This window comes from Lissotriton helveticus, chromosome 7, assembly GCF_964261635.1.
Source record: "Lissotriton helveticus chromosome 7, aLisHel1.1, whole genome shotgun sequence".
NCBI classification, from domain to species: Eukaryota; Metazoa; Chordata; class Amphibia; order Caudata; family Salamandridae; genus Lissotriton; species Lissotriton helveticus.
The window spans coordinates 609,012,218-609,031,699 of record NC_136068.1 but is presented as its reverse complement, the minus strand read 5'-3'; the positions used below and the strand labels follow the sequence as shown (position 1 = coordinate 609,031,699).

Genomic DNA, 19,482 nt, shown 5'->3' with positions numbered 1-19,482 from the left:
AAGGCCTAGGCTTCGTACCTACGACACGCTTAGACAAATTCAAACTTCACTGCGAACTGGCGAATTTCTTCCGGAAACTTAAACTCAAAGCCTTCTTTGAAAAACACCCAAGTAATGAGACAGAGGAGACACCTAACGAAACAGGACTAAAAATCAAGTCCAAGTTCATACCACCACCTCATACTATTCCTGTGGAAATCCACACATTTGAACAAGCAGTGTTCAATGATATCGAACAAATGAGAGAAACCAAGCAATTCCAAAACAGTAGCAGGGAAGAGCAGGATGCCATCATGAACCTGAAGAATGACAACTCTGTCATAATAAAACCAGCAGACAAAGGAGGAGGCCTGGTCGTTATGAACAAGACTGACTACAACACTGAATGTAGAAGATTACTAGGCGACATCAGAAATTACCAACCCCTACCAAGAGACCCCACAGAAGATCTAAGAGCGGAAATCCTACAACTTGTAGAGATGACAGAGGCCACTGGCGGGAAGCAGACTACCCAAGTAAAACGGAAGGAAAAATCCCATATTTCTACACAGTGCCTAAAATGCACAAAGGGAAAATCCCCCCTCCGGGGAGACCCATCGTCTCAGGAATTGGCTCATTGTTAGAACCACTGTCAAGGTTTTGCGACTTTTTTCAAAAACCCATCGTGCAATCAACACCCACATATCTAAAAGACACAAAAAACCTGCTGACTCTCCTGAATGACAGAGTAGACGATGAAACCATCCTACTCAGCTTTGACATAGAGAGTCTGTATACTAGCATACCGCAAGATGCCACCCTGAATGTCCTTCAAACCATCTTGGATAAGAACAACTGGGAGCACCAAACGCCAAAACCATTTATTTTACAATGTGCCACTCTAGCACTAAAAAGAAACTATTTCGAATATGAGGGTTCACTGTACCTCCAAATAGGTGGCACATCCATGGGCAGCGTCTTTGCTCCAAGTGTAGCCGGACTATATGTCCATGATTTTGAACAAAATTATATCCTGACAGAGGAGAATCCCTACATTGAGCATATCAAGTTCTGGCGCCAGTACATTGATGACGTCATTGCAATCTGGCAAGGACCCGAAGAAATACTTAAAGATTATCATATGGATCAACACCTGCGATCCACACCTCAGATTTACCCACAGTTACGATGGACAACACATGATCTTCCTTGATATAGAAATTTCTAAGGAGGAGAATGGATTGATAACCAAAACACATTTCAAGCCGACAGCCAAGAACAATTTGCTCAGATACGAAAGTTTTCATCCTCGCCCACTCAGAGAAAACCTGCCCTACGGGCAATATCTAAGACTACGGCGGAATTGCAGCAAACTATCGGACTACAAAGCACAAGCACAGGACCTCACTTGCAAACTAAAACAGCGAGGATACCCTAACAAGATAATTGAGAAATGCCAAAAAAGAGCCAGGAATCAACCTAGAGATGCGCTCCTAGAAGACAAATTGGCACACAATGACCCAGTTCCCCTCACTTGTGTCACGACATACAATACTATATCCAACAAAGTGAGTAAAAGCATCAACAAACATTGGTCAATATTGAACACAGGCGTGCTAAAATGGGACAAACCGCTCTTCTCCTACAAAAAGGCACCAAGCATAAAAGACAGCCTAGTCAACACTAGACCAAAAACCAAACCCACCAATCTGAACCCTAGCGTCACAGAACTGTGGAATCTGCCACCAGTCACAGGACACTTCAAATGCGGGGACTGTAGTGTGTGCCACCTGACGGAGAATACAAAGACATTGAACTTAGAAGAAGGAAAAATATGGGAACAGCGTAAACATACGAACTGTAACAGTACAAATGTCGTATATATGATAACATGCACATGCGGGAAGGCCTATATCGGCATGACTACCAGGAAAGTCAAGCAGCGTATCTGTGAGCACCGCAGCACCATACGCTGCAAGAAAAATGCAACAAAACTGACGGATCACTTTCTAGATGTAAACCACACTCCCAATGACATGAGGTGGACCGTCATTGAACAGATTCCAACAGGACCAAACTCGCAACAACTTTTGTATGAAAAAGAACAACGTTGGGTCTACAGATTATCTACCCATATAACAGGCCTTAATGATAATATCCCGTGGGCATCAGTACTAAAATGAAACCATTATATTCCTCTCCAGTACCAATACCCCAACATATGGCCCCCCCCCACAGGGCAGTCCATCAAACGCCCAATAGAAACAAAAGTTATATGATGATCTCCATCATTAGTATGAAGTATTACTAATCCCTATTTGGAATACCAACAGTCCCTCCAAGTGCCCATCAGTATGTCCTCTATAGCAGTCTTTAAGAGTACTCAGATATCATGCCATTGTTACATATGCACCTCCAATTCATAAAGTTCTGAGAATGTACTCTCCCATTCCGACTCTGGCCTTCCCTCCCTTGTCTGACCACATCTGGTCACATTTCGAATATTCCTACTGTGCCTGTTAGATGTCTCCAAGACATTATTATATGTACTGACATCTGTTTTATTTAGTATTTCCTTATCACTTAATTTAATTCACGTCAGACATTTACAACTATCTCCGTTTCCTATTCTTAATTCACTCCTTCCTGGCACCCAGACCGGGGATCGAACTCATACTGGTGAATTCCACTTTGTCCCAGTACAGCCACCGTAACTCCGTAACTGTGGCTTTCCCCAGCTCTTGGCAACTGCACACGTGATCGGGACCAAAACCCCGCCCATCACGGAAGCGCGCTGGCAATAACTCTTACCTCGGACGCCCGGCTCAATACTAACGGGGCTGAGGACGGAAGTAGGTTACCGGCCAGAGACCTCGCAGTTAAACTGTGTAAAAAAAAAACAGCCAGCCATGCCCACAACACAAGGGCATAACAAACTCATTGAGCACCGTGGCGCGCCTCCTGGACACGCCTCTGAGCATTCAAAGCCGGTCTCCCTCGCACTAACGTCTTTTCTGGAAATACTTTCTTTTTCAGAATACGTTTCAATGCAAGGGTAACCTCCACTGCCCTATGAAGTCCACAATCGCTCCATTGAGAGTGAGCCTTAGTCTAGGTTTGTTTTCTGTATTGTTAGTGTGTTTGTTTTGTGTTTAGCAAACTAGCATGGCAGTGCATGCATCATCAAATTGATATGACCTCGTACACACTAGTCGGTATGCGAGATAGTACCACGCCACCAAAATTGCTGAGATGCGCGGTAGTTGTGTAGATATATATGAACACACAGCACTTAATTATAAAGTGTGCAAGTTGCGGTTAATATCCACCGCCCTCCAATGGCCATACACATTCACATCCTTCCACGAACTATGGTTTGAGTTGAATATTACCCCTGTTGCGCCACATTGATTGGTGTCACAAGACAATTCACAGTCTCATTGGGAGTGATAGCATGCAGGCACAATATTGAAGCACTGCACTACGTAACAGGCATGTACAATGTCCAATATCTGACAATTGTCTTCATCTTCCTTTACAGGTATTTTTGATTTTTTAAGCTCACCCACGGAGGTGCTAGCTGATACCACGGGCACACTTTTGCCATTCAGTGGTTCCAGAGAGTAGGATTGGGTGCGTCTTTTAGGGGACGTAGACCGTCCACTCTCCTGGTTTTGTGGTCCTGAAGAAAACCGGGTTAATCATAACCTTCATGGTTGAAACATGTAGACCAGACACATACAGAGATACACGGGCTCATTGTTGCCCTCACTTTATCTCGCCACGATTTTAACATTGTCCAGTTGCTTGCTAATAAAAATGTTATTTTCCTCAAGTTCAAACCAGGACAATTTTTAACACACTTACTTTTTCCCTTTTTCACGCACCTTCACTCACAACCTGCTCCACTGTCATCAGGTGTTGTAGCACACCCTGATGACGCTAGGTCATCAGGGTGGACCCCGATGATGAAGCATGTCATCACTAGGTGAGGAGTGAGGGGTTTTTAACAAAAGGAGAACTCTTGCCTTTTGTCTAACCTGCCACTCCAATAGGAATCTGTGATTTCTCGCCGGTGGTACTCCTTTTTTGTTTCTACAGATACACCCAGGGGTACAGGAGTACTCCCCGTTCACCTCGGTGAACATAACCCTTGCTCTCCTTTTTGTTCCTTTATATATAGCAGTAATCCCAACTGATTTTTCAGCCGTTTTAGCACATGTGCTATATTGTTGTCCTTCGGGGTGTATCCCAAGAAGCAAGTGGACAAAGCTCTGTGTTGCTGTACCCATCCCTCAGTTCACGGAGCCTAATCTACTAATGCATATACACTTAAGAGTTCAGCACGGTCGCATTTCTGATCTACAAATTAGCTTCAAGCACCTGAATAACTATTTCTCTATTGTGACTTGTGAGCAGGCAACCATCCTCATAGGACATTGATCTTGGTGCCCAATTACAAGAAACCTACAGGGGAAGAGGCAGGTAGAGGAAAGAGTGATATAAGGCTGGTAAAGGAAGGGGGGAAAAATACAATGTGGTGGCCGTAGAATCCCGTCACTGCTTTGCAATTGCCCACGGTGCTATACATTGCCAAATCCAATATTTAAACAATGGTCTTAAGCATCTACACCAAAATCTTTTTGCACTGCAGTTCAATATGTTAGGCTTCTCCAAAACATTAAGGACATAAAAAGCAGCAATTAACCCTGCAAAACTCCACACTAAATTTCACATTAGATTATCTTTTTTTTTTGCAGAGCCTAATTAAATGCCCGCTATACTGGAAGGTGCAGTGAGAAGGAGGTCAGCTAGGTATGAGAAATTTATTGGTAGAAGTGTAAACGAAAAACAAAAGAAAACCTAAAGCTTACGTAAGAAAAAACACTGCACTCTCCTCAAAGGAGGGAAAGTGGGTGACAAATAGAATAGATTGCGTCAGAAGTTTACTTTGTTACATAATTGAGACATTTTGCTCACAGAGCAAGGTAGTATGTTAAACCTGTTCAGCACAACCACCGGGACACTGGAGAAATCTGCGAACAATACCCATGCACAGTTTTTAATGTACTGAAGCAGAAATGTGCTTCGGGTCTGCATAAAAAGACAATCTGACAAAGGCATCTCCACTCCAGACCATTTTGATGAAGTCCCAACCTCCTTGTCCAAGAGATCTGAAAGGAGACGGAAGGACTAAGGGTAGTTTGCAGTCATTAGATGTCAGAAGAGCGAAAGGCACATCGCACTATCACTTGGCTGCATTGAATGGGGTGCAACATCAGATCTGTAGTTTTACAGGAAGCCAACTGTAGTGCTTCCAATTTCCCACCAGTATCCAGATGTGCCCAGCTGGGGTTCTCCCTCTATAATGGCTTGAGGAGTTCCTGTAGAGGTACGCTTGGTGGCAAGAAGACGTCAGTCACTGCAAGTCCATTTTGTTCTCCTGCACAGAGGCAATCAGAGCATTGCACTCAATGGGGTGATAGCGTTGATACATATCAATCTTCCTCTTGATCTGCTTTGGAGTGTCCTGGTAATAGTTCTTCTCGTCCCTGGCCATCGCCTGCAGGAAAAGAGGCAATGTTTAGATACTTCTTCCCTGTGTCTACAGCGTCCTTTAACACTATGGACACAGTCACGTTGTTTTTTAATGCACATAGATTGAAACATAAAAATATCAGATTAGTTCTCTCAATTCCCTCAGTCAAGGCTGTAGAACATAAGTGAAGAGTCCTACTGGAGGTCTAAAACAGTCAAAGCCCCTGCGCGAGTGAAGGGCAACACAGAAACAGCATGTGCAACTGACATAGGCAGACAGTGGAGAGCCATTTTATTTATTTATTTATTTATTTAGAAAGTTTTATATAGCGCGAACAAGATCTTTGCACATAACAGAGCGCTTTACAAAGGCAAGGGGTAAGTGAGTGGTAGGGTGGGTACACGAGGGAGCATAGTTAGGAAGGTAGGACATCAATGCAAGTAGTACAAATAAGAGGGAGCATGGACAATCAGGTAGGTCGATAATACAAGTAATACACATGTGCAAAGGGATCAAACAAGTAGTACAGATCGACGCAGAGTCTTAAAAGATCAAAAGTAGTAGTTCAAGTGAATTTAGCCATGAGGATAGTTTTTACTTCTTTCTTAAAAAGAAGAGTGGAGGAGATGAGCCTGGTTTCAGGAGGGAGTGAGTTCCAGATCCTAGGTGCCATTCCAGAGAAGGAGCGTTTGTAAGTTTTTTCCTTCCGGAATCTTCGAGGCTTCAGCAGAAGATTGTTTGTGCTTCTGGTGGTTCTGGACCCGCCCAGCATTAGCACCAAAGCCACAGTCAACACAAATTTCATCTAGCTACATAAGAACAAGCATGCCAATAGGTCGCGCCTGTGAGCGAGTGATTACTGGCTCTGGCAATAGGGTGGGTAACATGGGGCGGGGATAGGTGATTGTGAATAAAGGGATGGAGGGTGCAATGTTGGTTTTGTTTTTTTACTCCAGGGAGGGGAAAAGAAACACGGACCGAAGGGAGAGATGGTGTTGGGACAGAAGAAACAGGCAGGGGGACAAATACGCAGGAGTGGGGCATGTGGGGGTAAGGTAAATGCTGCCAGTGCCCTCTGCATTGGCCCTGCCCATTCTCGTAAAGAGCGCTATAAACCTATATTAAAAAAATAAGTACATGGGCACATACGGAGAACAAGTGTACTTGTGGACACTGGTACCTGTGCAAAGTTCACAGAAACTCCTGGTTAGAAGCAAAGGGCAGGTGTTAAATAATTTCCCCCCCCCCCAGGTCTCGGGAGACAAGAGCCAGAAAATGTAATATCAAATTGTACTCATAAGAAATGTCTCAATGTACTTAGCTGACAAATCTTTGGACAGCAAAAGTTCCTACATTTGCCTTTCAAAAGTAATTCTTAACGAACAAGTATTTTATGATGTAAGATTCTTTATAATCTTCCCATTTACTAAAAAATGGCGTAAACGGCATGCAATGCCCATGACTGACCGAATGCTTGATAAGCTTTTGAAGCACACATGTATACGACTGAGCAGCCAGGCAATACAGAACCATTTTAATTCTTTGGGGCACGAACAAGCAGAGAAACACTCACAGAAACTTAACTTTGCTTGTCTCAGCACTGTATCACACAACTACAGCAAATGGTATCACTTTATTTTCAAAGATTGAATAATTGAGTTACCAATAGCCAGAAGGTACACATGATCAGCGGAAATGTTTGAACCCTTCTCGTGTGCAATCCTCTGATAGAGTAATGAGGGCTAATGAGATCTCGGTCTGTCATTCTTCAAATAGATACAGAAGTGGAGAACGACAGAGATAAGGTAGGTGATGGAGGAGAAAGCCAGAGTGCACAAGAGGAATGGAAAGAGGGGGCACAGGGAAGGGTGAGGATTAGCAGGAGATAGAAAGGCTCAGATTATAAAATAGTGAAAGTAACAAGAGACTATCTTTTAACAGAGGTCCTGAAGATGCACATGTGGATACACAACACACTGCAGTGAGTGCTGTTCTGAGCACCCAGGGACGTACTGTAGGAAGGTAAATATCTGACTATATGGTTACCCCAACTTTTTTCCTGGTGGTTTGCTGGTTTTCGACTTAGTTGGCCTGCGACCCTGCTATTCAGGGCCTCAGACTATCTGCTTTCTCTATAAAATGGACTCTATGTACTTTAGGTACATACCAGATTGGTTACTGGGTCACTCTTGTGAGCCCCTGTATAGTGTACCATAGGTACCCAGGGCATAGGTGTACCCTAGGCCTACCAGGTGCTGCAGCATGTATTGTGCCACCCCTGGTTTGCCTTCCAAACTGACACCACAGGTCTGTTCACACAGCCTTGTTAAGGTGGTGTAATCACCCCTTACTTAGGTATAGTATACCTATATCTACCTTTATATATAGACACATATACACCTATAGGCCTCTCCTGTGGTAGGCCTCGACAATCCTGGAGGCAGAGTGCTTGGTTCTATGTGAGACGGTGCCCTAGCATGAGCTGAGCCCCTCTGCAGCTTTCGGAACCATCTCCTTATAGCTGTTGTATGACATAGCCATACCATATACTCTTAAGTGCATTATAATCCTCGCGGTTAATGCCAACTTTGGTTTGGCTTTATCAAAACATGTCGTGTAAGGTGTCAAACACTTTGGAAAACTACCCCCCCCCCCCGCCAATTCTGGCAGCGGGGGTAGCATTCCACCCTTCTAGAGGTAAAAGACATGTAAGTTACTGCTTTACCCGGTTAAAGTTACAAAATGGATGCTGCTGCCACAGGCACAAGTCTGACCTGCTGTTGCTGGGGAAACTCCAGCAAGGGCGGCCTGGACAATAGGTTTCTTGTCCAGGACGGTGCCAGCACCTCCCCAGACAGGGGTTTTGTGTATTGGGGCAGGGAGGGCTGCATTCAGTGAATGCATCTAGACACTGCCTGGGGCACACAAGGTGCTCCATGCATAGCCCGGTTCAAACCAGTTGCTGGGGCACTCCAGCTCTGGTGCGAAACTTGACAAAGGGAAAGGGGTGTAACCACCCCCTTCTCAGGTCCACCCATAGGAAGGACCTAGTCAGGTAATCCAGCCCCCATCCTTAGTATAAGTATAGGAGCTGTGTCCCCAGGACTTTAGATTATTCTGGAACGAAACTTTGATACAGAACTCTTGGACCTTCGACATTCTATTCTGACTAGAAGATAGAAGACATCTGCCTTGTGGTCAAGGAGTGACCAACCTGTTCAAACAGGCACCAACAGCAACTTCACCGGTCTGCAGTTTCAAGGCTCCCGTCAGAACCCAAAGACTCTGCGACACAAGAACTGGACTTCCAGACTTCTCTGACCCCGATCCACATCCACAGCAAAGCTGAGACCCGTGGCAGACACAAGAGACCGGACATCTTTGACATCCTGCATTTTGCTACCTGCACTCCTTTCCTGAAGACTCAGTAAGTTGTGCATTGGGGTACGAGAAGCCCCAGCCCCGAGCATCATTTGAACCGAAGCTCAGGCCCCCACACTCCGCGAGTGTCCCGTGGGCCCCGCCTTTACATTTGTGCTCGATGCGTCTTCCCGGTTCCTTGCCCGTTGGCTAGTGAGCCCCCTGAAGACGCCATCTTGAATCTAACTTGCGATCCTGGTTGCTCCAGCTTCCCTAAAAAGGAGAAGCGCCACAGACCTTGCTGGTCTGCAACAGAGCCAATCTCGACATCCTGAGTGGGTTGCGGTTGCCAAGGCTTGTTGGGTCCAATCCGGATACCGACGCTGCAGTCATCTAGATCCATCGTGGGACAGCTCGAATCCAGCTCCTGGTCATCGTCGATGCCTCCTGGACCTCGTGGCTGAAGAGACAAACTCACCTTCTTCACCTTAAAGCACCCGACATCGCCTGGTTCCTTCCTGGTCACTGGCTAGTGACCCAGACTCTGTCCCCTCTGCTTTCAGGTTTTTCACATCTCCGATCCACCCTTGGATCCACCCGGACACTTTTCCTCTGGTCGCCTACAGCACTTCTTTGTAGCTCTCCATAGAAAACGACGAAACCCGACATCAAAAGACACCTATGCAACCGGCTTCCGTGGGTGAGGTAACACAAGTACTCTGGTAGTCTCGAGGGTATTGGCCCTCCTAGTGTCTAAGTCTAAAAGGGTTCCGTCCTGGTCCATCCGGAAGTGTCCTTAAACTGTAACTTTGAAACTTTTACGAACTCCATAGAAAGTCAATGGGAACCCGCGCCTGTGTTTAGACACTGCACGCGGCTCCCGTGGGTCTCCTACTTCCTAACCTTTGGTTGCTTAGTGTAGCCCCAGCGATTCTACATTCCCTAGGCCTGCTTTCTAACTCTCGCATGGTACTTATACCACTTTCTTAGTATATGGTTTGTGAGGCCCCTAGGGCATAACGTATACTGTGCAACTTACCGTATATTAACTGTGTGACTTGTATTGTATTTTTTCCTCTGACCTAATAAAGAGTGCAGAGGGGTTGTGTTTAGATTAAATACATATATATTTGATATATACCTTGTGTGGTGTCCTTTCATTTGGTATTCAAGGGATTATATATGGTAAAACAACTTGCTTAACTCGCCTACTGAAGTCTTAGCCTGAAGACTGCTGGTTCATGCTACCACTAGGATAGCTTTCCATAAGGTTGACTTTACAACCACCATCAATAAGGGTGGATTAGACTGGTACAAGGTGCCCACTAGAACTAGTGGACTCATATGCCAGGCTAACTTCTCACACATACGATGGGGTGCGAGTAAAACAGGATGGGCTTATTATATAGGTCATGGGCTGCCTTCAGACCAAAACAAATGCAGCTAGATGTCATAAACCTGTCTATTGTGTACATGATGGATGGCGCTCGGCGGTCCAAAGCACCAAAGATGCCGCTCTGCTTCAACGCACCTGAAGTTTCAGCTGTAGCACCCCAAAAAGAATAAGATAAAAAAAAAAGTGTGAAAAGATTTATAGGGCCGTAGGAGCCCAGAAACATGAGCACTTACTACAAAAATGGTTAAAGAAGGGTCGGGGGAGGAGAGGTTTAGCGTGGCAAACAGACAGCAGAGGTGGTGGGACAGCATGGGGAAGTTTAAGATGTAATAAAATGAAAGCAGTGATGAGCGAGAGGTGGTGATATGAGGAACGGCACAGGGTGATAAAGTGATTTACGAATATAATAAAAAATAAGTAACTCTGCAGGTAAGCAGGGGAGGAGGGCGACACCAAGCTTGGAGGAGACAACAACATAGCCTCTGACTCAAACAGCGCTTTGAACAACAAGGAAAAAGCACTCCCTGAGCTACTAACTAAAATAGGACAGGTGGAATGCTACAAGTAATGGAGGCCTGCTCCATGGGAAGGAACAAACAAAAAAAATGGAGGTACACATAGCAAAAATAACCACTTCGAAGCAAGGATTTTTAAATGACACTGAAATGAACAAACGAAAATCAGTGGTGCGGGCTGTAATCTCCTAAAGTATATACAGCATGTCTCGACCTAAAACGCACTTATTTCTACTCTTGCATTGTCAAAAAATCTTTTTTTATATCATCCCTTTCATAGAACACACATGCTAATTAGTTATTGTACAGTTGTTGGTGCTTGAACTTCATTATTGTGCAAAGAAATTTCATTAGAAAGTTCAGGACAGGAAAAATAGGCCTTTTTTTGCAGCTATAATTACTGACATAGCCACCTTAGTAAGGTTTCAGAAGCCTTTATCTGTGTTGGCTACACTCTTTCTATTTAATCCAGTCCCAGCATGCTGAAGCTGCAGGTTCCAGTCTACTTTTTATTTTTCAGTAATGACGACAGTGCTGAATTTTTCTTTCGAAGAGGGGTGAAGCCAAATCACAAGGCTCTGTTTATTGGCACTAATAGGGAGGCCTGGGGACTTGGGGCACATTCCTTAAAGGGCAGCCCTTCTATGACGGAAGAGTGGGGATGAAGAGCTGCAGTACTTGTCATGCAGGCTCAATTCGTTTTTATTATCAAGAGACACTTTTGCACAACTAGAGATATGGGCCATTACTACTGTCCTGTCACACGTCACCTTAGCAGGCCCTTGTGATAAACAAAGGTCTACCTATGGTATAAGAAGCAAGTCCTCAGCGAACCCATGCTCCAGAAATGTCAGCATGTGCATTGAAAAGCAGCGAATGCCACACCATGGTCAGAGCTAATTTGTCTCACAGAGAATTGTTAGGGTGGTAATAAACTTAATGCCAATACATTTGAGCAATAAATGCAGTACATTATCCCTCCACTTCTTTATGGAGTCCTCTCCTGCAGTTCGGACACATATTTAACAGCTGTTACTGACAGAGTACTTTGTGTTGATAGCAGAATAAGAGTGGAGGCCGGAGCTGGCCTCCCTCCATCGTACATATACCTGGCCTTTAAACTAAGAGTAGTCCCACCCGGCTGGCTCGCGCATAATATCAAGAGATTGGTCTCGTACCATTCAGATAAAGCTTGGACGCCTGATTCTAACAAAACATTGTCTGAATTCACACCATTAGACATATCAATATAAATACAAATTCACCTTGTTCGACAATAGGCTCCTCGCTGATTTAATACTCAATCACTTTTGTCCAGGCACAAAGTTCAGATTTCTTGTGCATATATAATTTGATCAAAATGATTACTCTCCTTAATACTTTTATATGTGATGAGTGAATGCACAAAACAGTTACTGAATCAATCTCAGCAAAAAACAATCGCTACACTCCATGGCCCTCACCAGAGACATGCACTTATTATTTATATTTAATTGCGAAAAAAACTGCTGAGGGCTAAATGGCATGGGAGGTGCTGAAACTGCTGTGCTCACTCAAGACTCCCTTCTATTGGGTGGAGATAGGCTAGATGGTTGTTTGGGCGGCATCTGTTTCTGTTTAGACCTAAAGCACTACACCTTGGTATCCCCAGTCTATGAAGCATCAACATTTCACATAAAAGGATCACCCTGAGCTCTACAGTATTGACGTCCCACTCAGTACAGGCCGGTGGCACTTTTTTGTACCTCTTCTCGCATGAGCGCCTGTGTTTCACAAACCTTGTAATTCAGGCCGTGGTTCTCTATCATGTGCTTCACATACTCTATCATGTCCGAGGAGATTCCCTTGGAGCTCTTCTCAGGGAGACTGGCCACCTCCTGCAGACCTGCATGAACAAACAAAGAGGATATAAGCAGAAATTAGATGTGTCAAAAACATGTAAGATCCTGGACCGACTACAGAAAGCAATGCCATTGAATGTCACAGACACTACAAACTAGATGCTTCTGAAAGGAGATGCACCGTGACAATGATGATAATGACATTCCCCATAGGAGCCCTCAAGGTCAGCAGCCTCAGGGCACAATGAAAAAACATCTTCTGCCCCTACGCCCAGACCGAATTCGAAGCCTGTGATAGAGTGGCACACTAAAAACAAAAATGGCACAGGCCTCTTCACACCCAGAATCAACATGAACAGTCTTTGGGTGCAAATGAACAAGATCTGCTTGTCCACACCCAGACCTCAACATCAGAGCGTCTGGCAAACCATGTGTACTAGGTTAGGAATTGAGCCTGCTCTTTTACACTATTAAACAGCAGCAATGGAATCTACCAATCCCACCAGCCCCCTTCCCCACATCCTTTGTCAGCAGAAACAGAGAGCGAGGAAAAAAACAGAAATGGCATATCACCCCTTCACCCCTCCTCCCCCACATGCACTCAAGACACCGATCAGCGACCTCTGGGAAGAATCCTTAAAGCACAATATAAATGCAGACGTATAAGTGCCAAACAGGCCACAGACCTTTTAAAACGTAGGGCTTTCGGACAAGTTGACTCTGTCCTGGTTTCAAGTCCACATCCATTTGCAACATCTGCATTAATAGAAAAGACATTACTGTTCGTAAACAGAGGCTTGAAGAACTATAGGCTGGGAAAATATATTTAGACAACAACACAGACAAGGCATCATCAAAACAGCAGTGCCTTATACCACATTTCAATTTCTTAAAACGCAGACTCAATGATTTGCGGTGTTGAGCAAATGTATCTGGTAACATTTATTATGTAACAATTTGAACTACTGCAGATATTGTACTTCTAGGTATATTTTACAAAAAGTTAACAAGAGCAAACAACTTTATCTATGAAAGCACAAGTCTAAAAAATTATTCAGAAACCCTAGCCTAGATTATGGACTCTCCATCACATGCACTGCCACCCACTGCTCTACAGCATCTTTTTTAAACACACTTTCCACAAATCACTCCCTCTCTACCACATCATAGCAAAACTCCTCTAAAAAACTATGACGAAGGGTACATAGTCAGCTTAACCTTAGCCCAAAGTGGGGAGCAAGAGACCGTGCATAGGCCACTAGGTGGCTGGTTCTCGAGGCCCTCCAGCAAAAGTAAGAATTAAGCCATGGATTATCCTTGCAAATAAGGGAGTTGTGTGTCAAGTCATACGGCTAGCCATCTAAACTATAATCATAATAATAATGAATCATAATCATCAGCGAGGGATCCTGATTAAGTGAAATGTGTTGTATTCAAGTCTTCGTAGTACAGGGTTTGCAACTTATTTCCTGTACAGGTATTGCTCCCAATCTAGGTTCTGTTGTAATATCTTTATTCGGCAATTTATCACCATAAAAGAATACATATACATATACAATTCCAGATTACCAATAAAAGATTATAAAATACATAAAAAACAAGGGAATCTCCTTCGATAAGTTATTACACATCAAGTTCAGATCAGCCTATAGGGCCCCCCAGGCGCGATTTTAGTAAACGGGAGCGTATCAACCATGCATTTCCCAGAAATTTGGCCACCCCACAGATCATAATGGCAGATGAAGAATCTGTAGAGAGGACACGAAGTGCCTGGCTGTGGCACCTCAACCCTAGTTCCCTACAGACGGGTTTCAACCAGAATTTCCGCGCCCCTTTGTAGGCTGGACATGCGAAAAACAGATGAGCCACCGATTCCTTTGGGGCCGCGCAACCAGGGCATGTACGCAAGAGGGCATCAGAATTCGACCATCTCGCCGTGAAATCGTGCACCGGGAGCGTCCCATAACGCAATTTTAGGTACAGCGCTCGATCCAACGGTTTAGTTATCAGGTCTAGAAAGGGTTCCAATTTCTTCACACACTTGGTTAACAAAAATTGGTCAGTAAGAGAACCCACATTCATAGCCCTCGTGGCCTTACTCTGTACCCAGTCCCAGTAAAGTTTTTTAATAACAGCTTTGGGTGGCGGAGATTGCGACTCCCATGCCTCTCTTAGACCCAAATTAAAGGCCAGTTCTTTCAATTTATTTAGCCATCCTATTTTATTACATGTGTCCAGCAAAAGCAGATCGTCCAGCCCTTCTGCATACTTTGCAAGCTCCTCAGTTCTTCTTAGTCGGTACAGGTATTGCTCCCAATCTAGGTTCTTATCAATTCATCTCCTTGTCTCCCTACAGTTGGGAGAGCTCCCATTTCTGTTATCAAGTACTTTATCCCAATCGCCGGTATTGTCTGCCCGAATGTCCATATACAAGAGTCCCTCGGTCTCCTATTCCTACCTCACCTAATTTAACATCTCTGGAGTTAACTTACCACAAAGCTGCCTGGCTCCCCATCTCTTGGGAGCCCCTGTTATTGGCAGAATAGACAGTCGGACAGGTCTGCAACGAGCCCACAATAAATCAGAGGATTAAGACACAACACTGTGGCACATAAGACATCTGAAGTCTATTCTATTTGCCACCCCCACTGTCCACAAAGTTTATGCCTTGTACCCGTGCTCATTTCGGCCCACCAAAACGGATACACAAAAAAATGGCTACATACCTTTCCTTTTCTGGTGGACTGTGTCTGGTTTGGATCTACAGCCAAGCCCATTTCTGCCAAATTACGACCCACAGATTTTGTGTCATCCCAGGCATTGCGGATCTGTTCACTGCGTACAAATAAAAGGGAAGGTGCTTAGCTTCAGTCACTTGTATGGCAAGGCAATAGGAGCATCTGATAAATACTTTCCCTCTCCAGACAGTGGAAATGTGTAGCAATGGAGAGGGCAGATCTTTGGCCCGAGTTTTGGCAGAATGCAAAGAAACTGCAAGCTCAAGTCTGACTGGGAACAAGGAGTGGCTAGCTGGCATCTGCAGTTGGATGGACTCACTAACCTGGGATTGCCAACCCAGTCCCTGCACAAAACAGAGTAGTTGAAAAAACAGAAACACCTTTAGCCATCCGCTTCCCAATGAACATAGCCTTTCTTGCTCTTGGAACTGAGAACAAGAAGAAGCAAAGTTTCCTTTGCTGGGGCATGAGAGGAAGTCACTGCAACAATTTGAAATAACAAACATTCAAAATTCAGGACATTACCTCAGGAAGCGTGCATCTCAGGACTGTGTCAGAACAAGCGCATAAGTGTCCAACACATACTAGGGTCATCCCCAGGAGGTTCTGAAAGCCCACAACCAAACTCAACATGAATCCACTCTTTAGGTTCTCCCCTGAAGCATGTTCCCCCGCCAGTCCAGCCCATGTTCGCACAATCTGCTAGGTCCCTGTGGTCTATAATGCCTTGGTTCAGGAAGAAGAGATGGGGAAAACACAGAAACAAACTAAAAGAAAAACCAAAACTAACTGTTTCAGAGTGCATGTAAGCGGCCAGTAGTGAGTAGCATCAGAGGATGGGGGCCAGGAAGATACCAGCCGGTCAAAAATGCTACAAAGTGCATGGGTTATGTCACCACTTCAGAGGGGAGAGTATGTTCTGTCACCACTTCAGAGGGGAGAGTATGAACAGTCAGTGAGATGGATAGCTGAGGGGGCATATTATCATAGGGATTAAGAGGCAAGTGTCTCCTAATGTGGACTCGCTGCTTCCCTATCTCCCGGGTCACTGTGCAGGTGCCCATCGCCAGGGCCATTCTGGTCATCAGTTTTTGTCCTCTCTTCACACCCAGGATGTTCCCAGGCCTCCAACACCTCCATCTACAATCCAGCTACTAGGCGTTTTTTTTTTAGAGTTTTATATAGCGCGAACTTGAACCGAACCGAATCAGTTATCAGAGCGCTTTACATAGCACCAGTTACGTTACATGAGGACACATTTTTTTCATTTTTTTTTTTTTTTAGGCACGGGGAGATTAAGTGATTTGCCCAGAATCACAGGGGGTTTTTGGCGTCGTTACCGAGACTCGAACCAAGTTCCCCAGGTCCGAGGTCGAGCGCCTTAGCCGTTAGGCCAACCCCTCTCCCGCGTTGTCTCACCTCCTTAGCGTCTTCCACTCTGGCGCTCATGGTGACATCTCTCAGCCAAGTTTCCACAATAGGCCCCACTGCAGACTTGCATGCCATTGCAATTCAGCTCTTGGCTAGTGCTAGTATAAGAGCCATGTCTAGGAATATGGTAACCAGTAGGGGCTAACAGTTTAGGCTTAGACTAAGAATCATTACAGCACAGTAGAGAACACTTTATAATTTCAATGTATAGTTCTTTACTTTAATAATGAATATGAATTTAATAATAGCAAAGTAAGAATCATAAAAACAAGTTACAGATCGAAAACAGAAAGGCCCTAAAACCTTTTATTGTCCACATATGGACCTGCTGCGTTTGCCACATAATCCACCAACTGCTGCATAATCTGCAGATTCTAACAAAAAAAGATTTTTTGCATCTGATAAAGGCTTCTAGCTGCAGATTCCTTACCTCAGAATATTCCACAAGCATCAGACTGGATCTGGAAATTTTTCGTGAGCAGTATACCTGCATGCTGGTACGTGGTGTAATTCGGCTCCATGTGGTGTCGGAAGTGACGTGCGCGGTGCCTATATAGACACTAGACCAACGCGCGGATATTAGTTCTTTCCTTTCTGCGCCAGTCAGCGCAGATTCGGAGAAGAGCTACCTCCAGTCTCCTTTTGATTAATGTTTTTTCTGAGACAATGTCTCCTGGTGGGGCAGGGATGTCTGAGAGGAAGGCTGGTTTCAAGCCCTGTAACACCTGTCCACTGAAAATGTCTGTGAGGGATCCACACCTACTCTGCCTGCGGTGTCTCCAGTGCTCCACAACACCAAGCCTTGCATAGATTGCCGGGTCCTGCACCCATGGCCTTGAAGGTCCCGGGATCAGTTGTGGAGCCATTCCAAGCGCTTGTTATCGCAGTCAAAGTAATCAGGGTGTTTGGGTAAGTCCCACAAACATAAGAAGAAAAAGAAGTCAAAGAGGTCTTCGACTTTGCCCCAGCCATTTGAGTCATCCAAAGATACAAGGAAATGCCTGCATTTGAAGCCGGACTCTGCAGTCGAGACTGCGCCAGTACCACCTCTGCGCTTCCAGGAGTTTTCTGGAGCCGGAGCTACCTTGCCCAACTCTGATTTTTATGAGGCCATGCACCTCATATAGGAGTGGCCCGACCAGGCTGGCACACCCTCGGGCCCAAAGGTTTGGGAAGGGTTCCTATTGGTTTTCTGCCAGCAGGCTCACACCTGGCGCCAGTCAAGCCTCTTGGATCAAAGGATAGATCTAGATCGATGAAAGTCGAAACACCTCAACCTTCCCCTGCGACGGTTCCACTGCTGATGTCCTTGTCCGGTCCCACTCTCACCCCCGACTCCCACACGGAGCCCGATGGGCATAACCCGATGCAGACTCTGGTACCAACTGGAGGCATTCCTGTGCCTTATTCCTATGGACTAGGACTAGACAAACGTCTTGACTGAGGTGCTTGAACCGGGGGTGACCACATCCGAACAGATTCTCTCATTTAACAAAGCCCTCATGGACGTCCTACTCGGGGCCTGGCCCAAACCCTGCACAGGAGCTCCTGAGAATAAGACAATTGCCCCGCCCCAGGGGACCCCAACTTCCTCTGCCAGCATCCTACCCCAGAGTGCTTGGTGGTCCAAGCCTCCACTTCCAGAGTAAATCCTGGCGCATTCCCTACCATTCCACCGGATTGGGACTGTGTTGTGCAGGTGCGGTCTATGGTTTTAGAGGAGGCCCAAGCCATACTCTCCCAAGCTACTGTTGATGGGAGGAATGCCGCCAAGTTCACCTTTATGCTGTGGGCTGGATACGACAGACTCACCAGGCAGAGCAGTTTCACAGTAGGTGGCCCTTAAGCACTACACCTGGTTGAGGACTACTGGCTTTTCAGGATTTTCTCATGGACATGCCCTTTGATGATTCCCATCTTTTCGGAGACAAGTCGAACTCAGCACCAGAGCACTTCAATGACAGCAGAAATATAGCCAGGTCCTTGGGCTTTTCCATGGCCCCTTGCCAAGCCCAGTCCACCTTTCACTTCTTTTGAGGTCTTCCAGGTGAATCTCTACCTGCCCACCACCCATGGCCTGTGCGTGGCAGAGGATGCAGTACCCATAGACCTCATGGGCCAGGTAGCCAAAGGTCAGACCAATCCACCCCCCCTCCTCACCCCACCCAAGCCTCTTTAGTTTGCTCTCCAAACATCATGGGCATTCAGTGGGAGGCGGAATAGGTCATCAATTGCACCACTGGAGATCTATAACATCTGACCGCTGGGTTCTCCAGATTCTCCAATGGGCTACTCCCTCCCCTTCATGATTACTCATCCACTTATGCCACCCTCTTGCGAAAGGCTGATAGAGGACCACATCTCCTTACTCCGCCAGTAAGTGGTGTCACTCTTGGCCAAGGGAGCCATAGAGGCTGTGCCGGCATCAGAAGTAGGTCATTGTTGTTATTCCCACTACTTTCTAGTGCCCAAGAATGACGGAGGCTTTCATCCTATCCTAGACCTGCGCCGTCTCAATTTCTTACTGAAAAAGGAGAAATTAAAAAGGCTTGTACTCGATCATGTTCTGTCTGCCCTCGACCCGGGAGACTGAATGGTAGCGTAGGACTTGCTAGATGCATACTTGCACATTCCAGTCTTGCCTGCACACAGTTCTACAGTTCATGGTAGGTCACAAGCATTT

The 19,482-nt window shown here is 45.5% G+C and overlaps 1 protein-coding gene across 1 annotated transcript in view; it reads right to left on the bottom strand.

Annotated features, from left to right (window-relative positions):
• Window positions 1–4,908: 4,908 nt before the first annotated feature.
• NOP16 (NOP16 nucleolar protein) overlaps window positions 4,909–19,482 on the bottom strand; it is a 35,500-nt gene continuing 20,926 nt past the window's right edge. The window contains exons 2-5 of the mRNA XM_078652816.1: window positions 15,357–15,465; window positions 13,317–13,386; window positions 12,568–12,674; window positions 4,909–5,542 (exon numbers count right to left, since the gene is read on the bottom strand). Of these exons, the coding sequence (XP_078508942.1) occupies window positions 5,399–5,542; window positions 12,568–12,674; window positions 13,317–13,386; window positions 15,357–15,465 (430 nt within the window). The 3' untranslated portion in view covers window positions 4,909–5,398. The remainder of the gene's footprint in view (window positions 5,543–12,567; window positions 12,675–13,316; window positions 13,387–15,356; window positions 15,466–19,482) is intronic.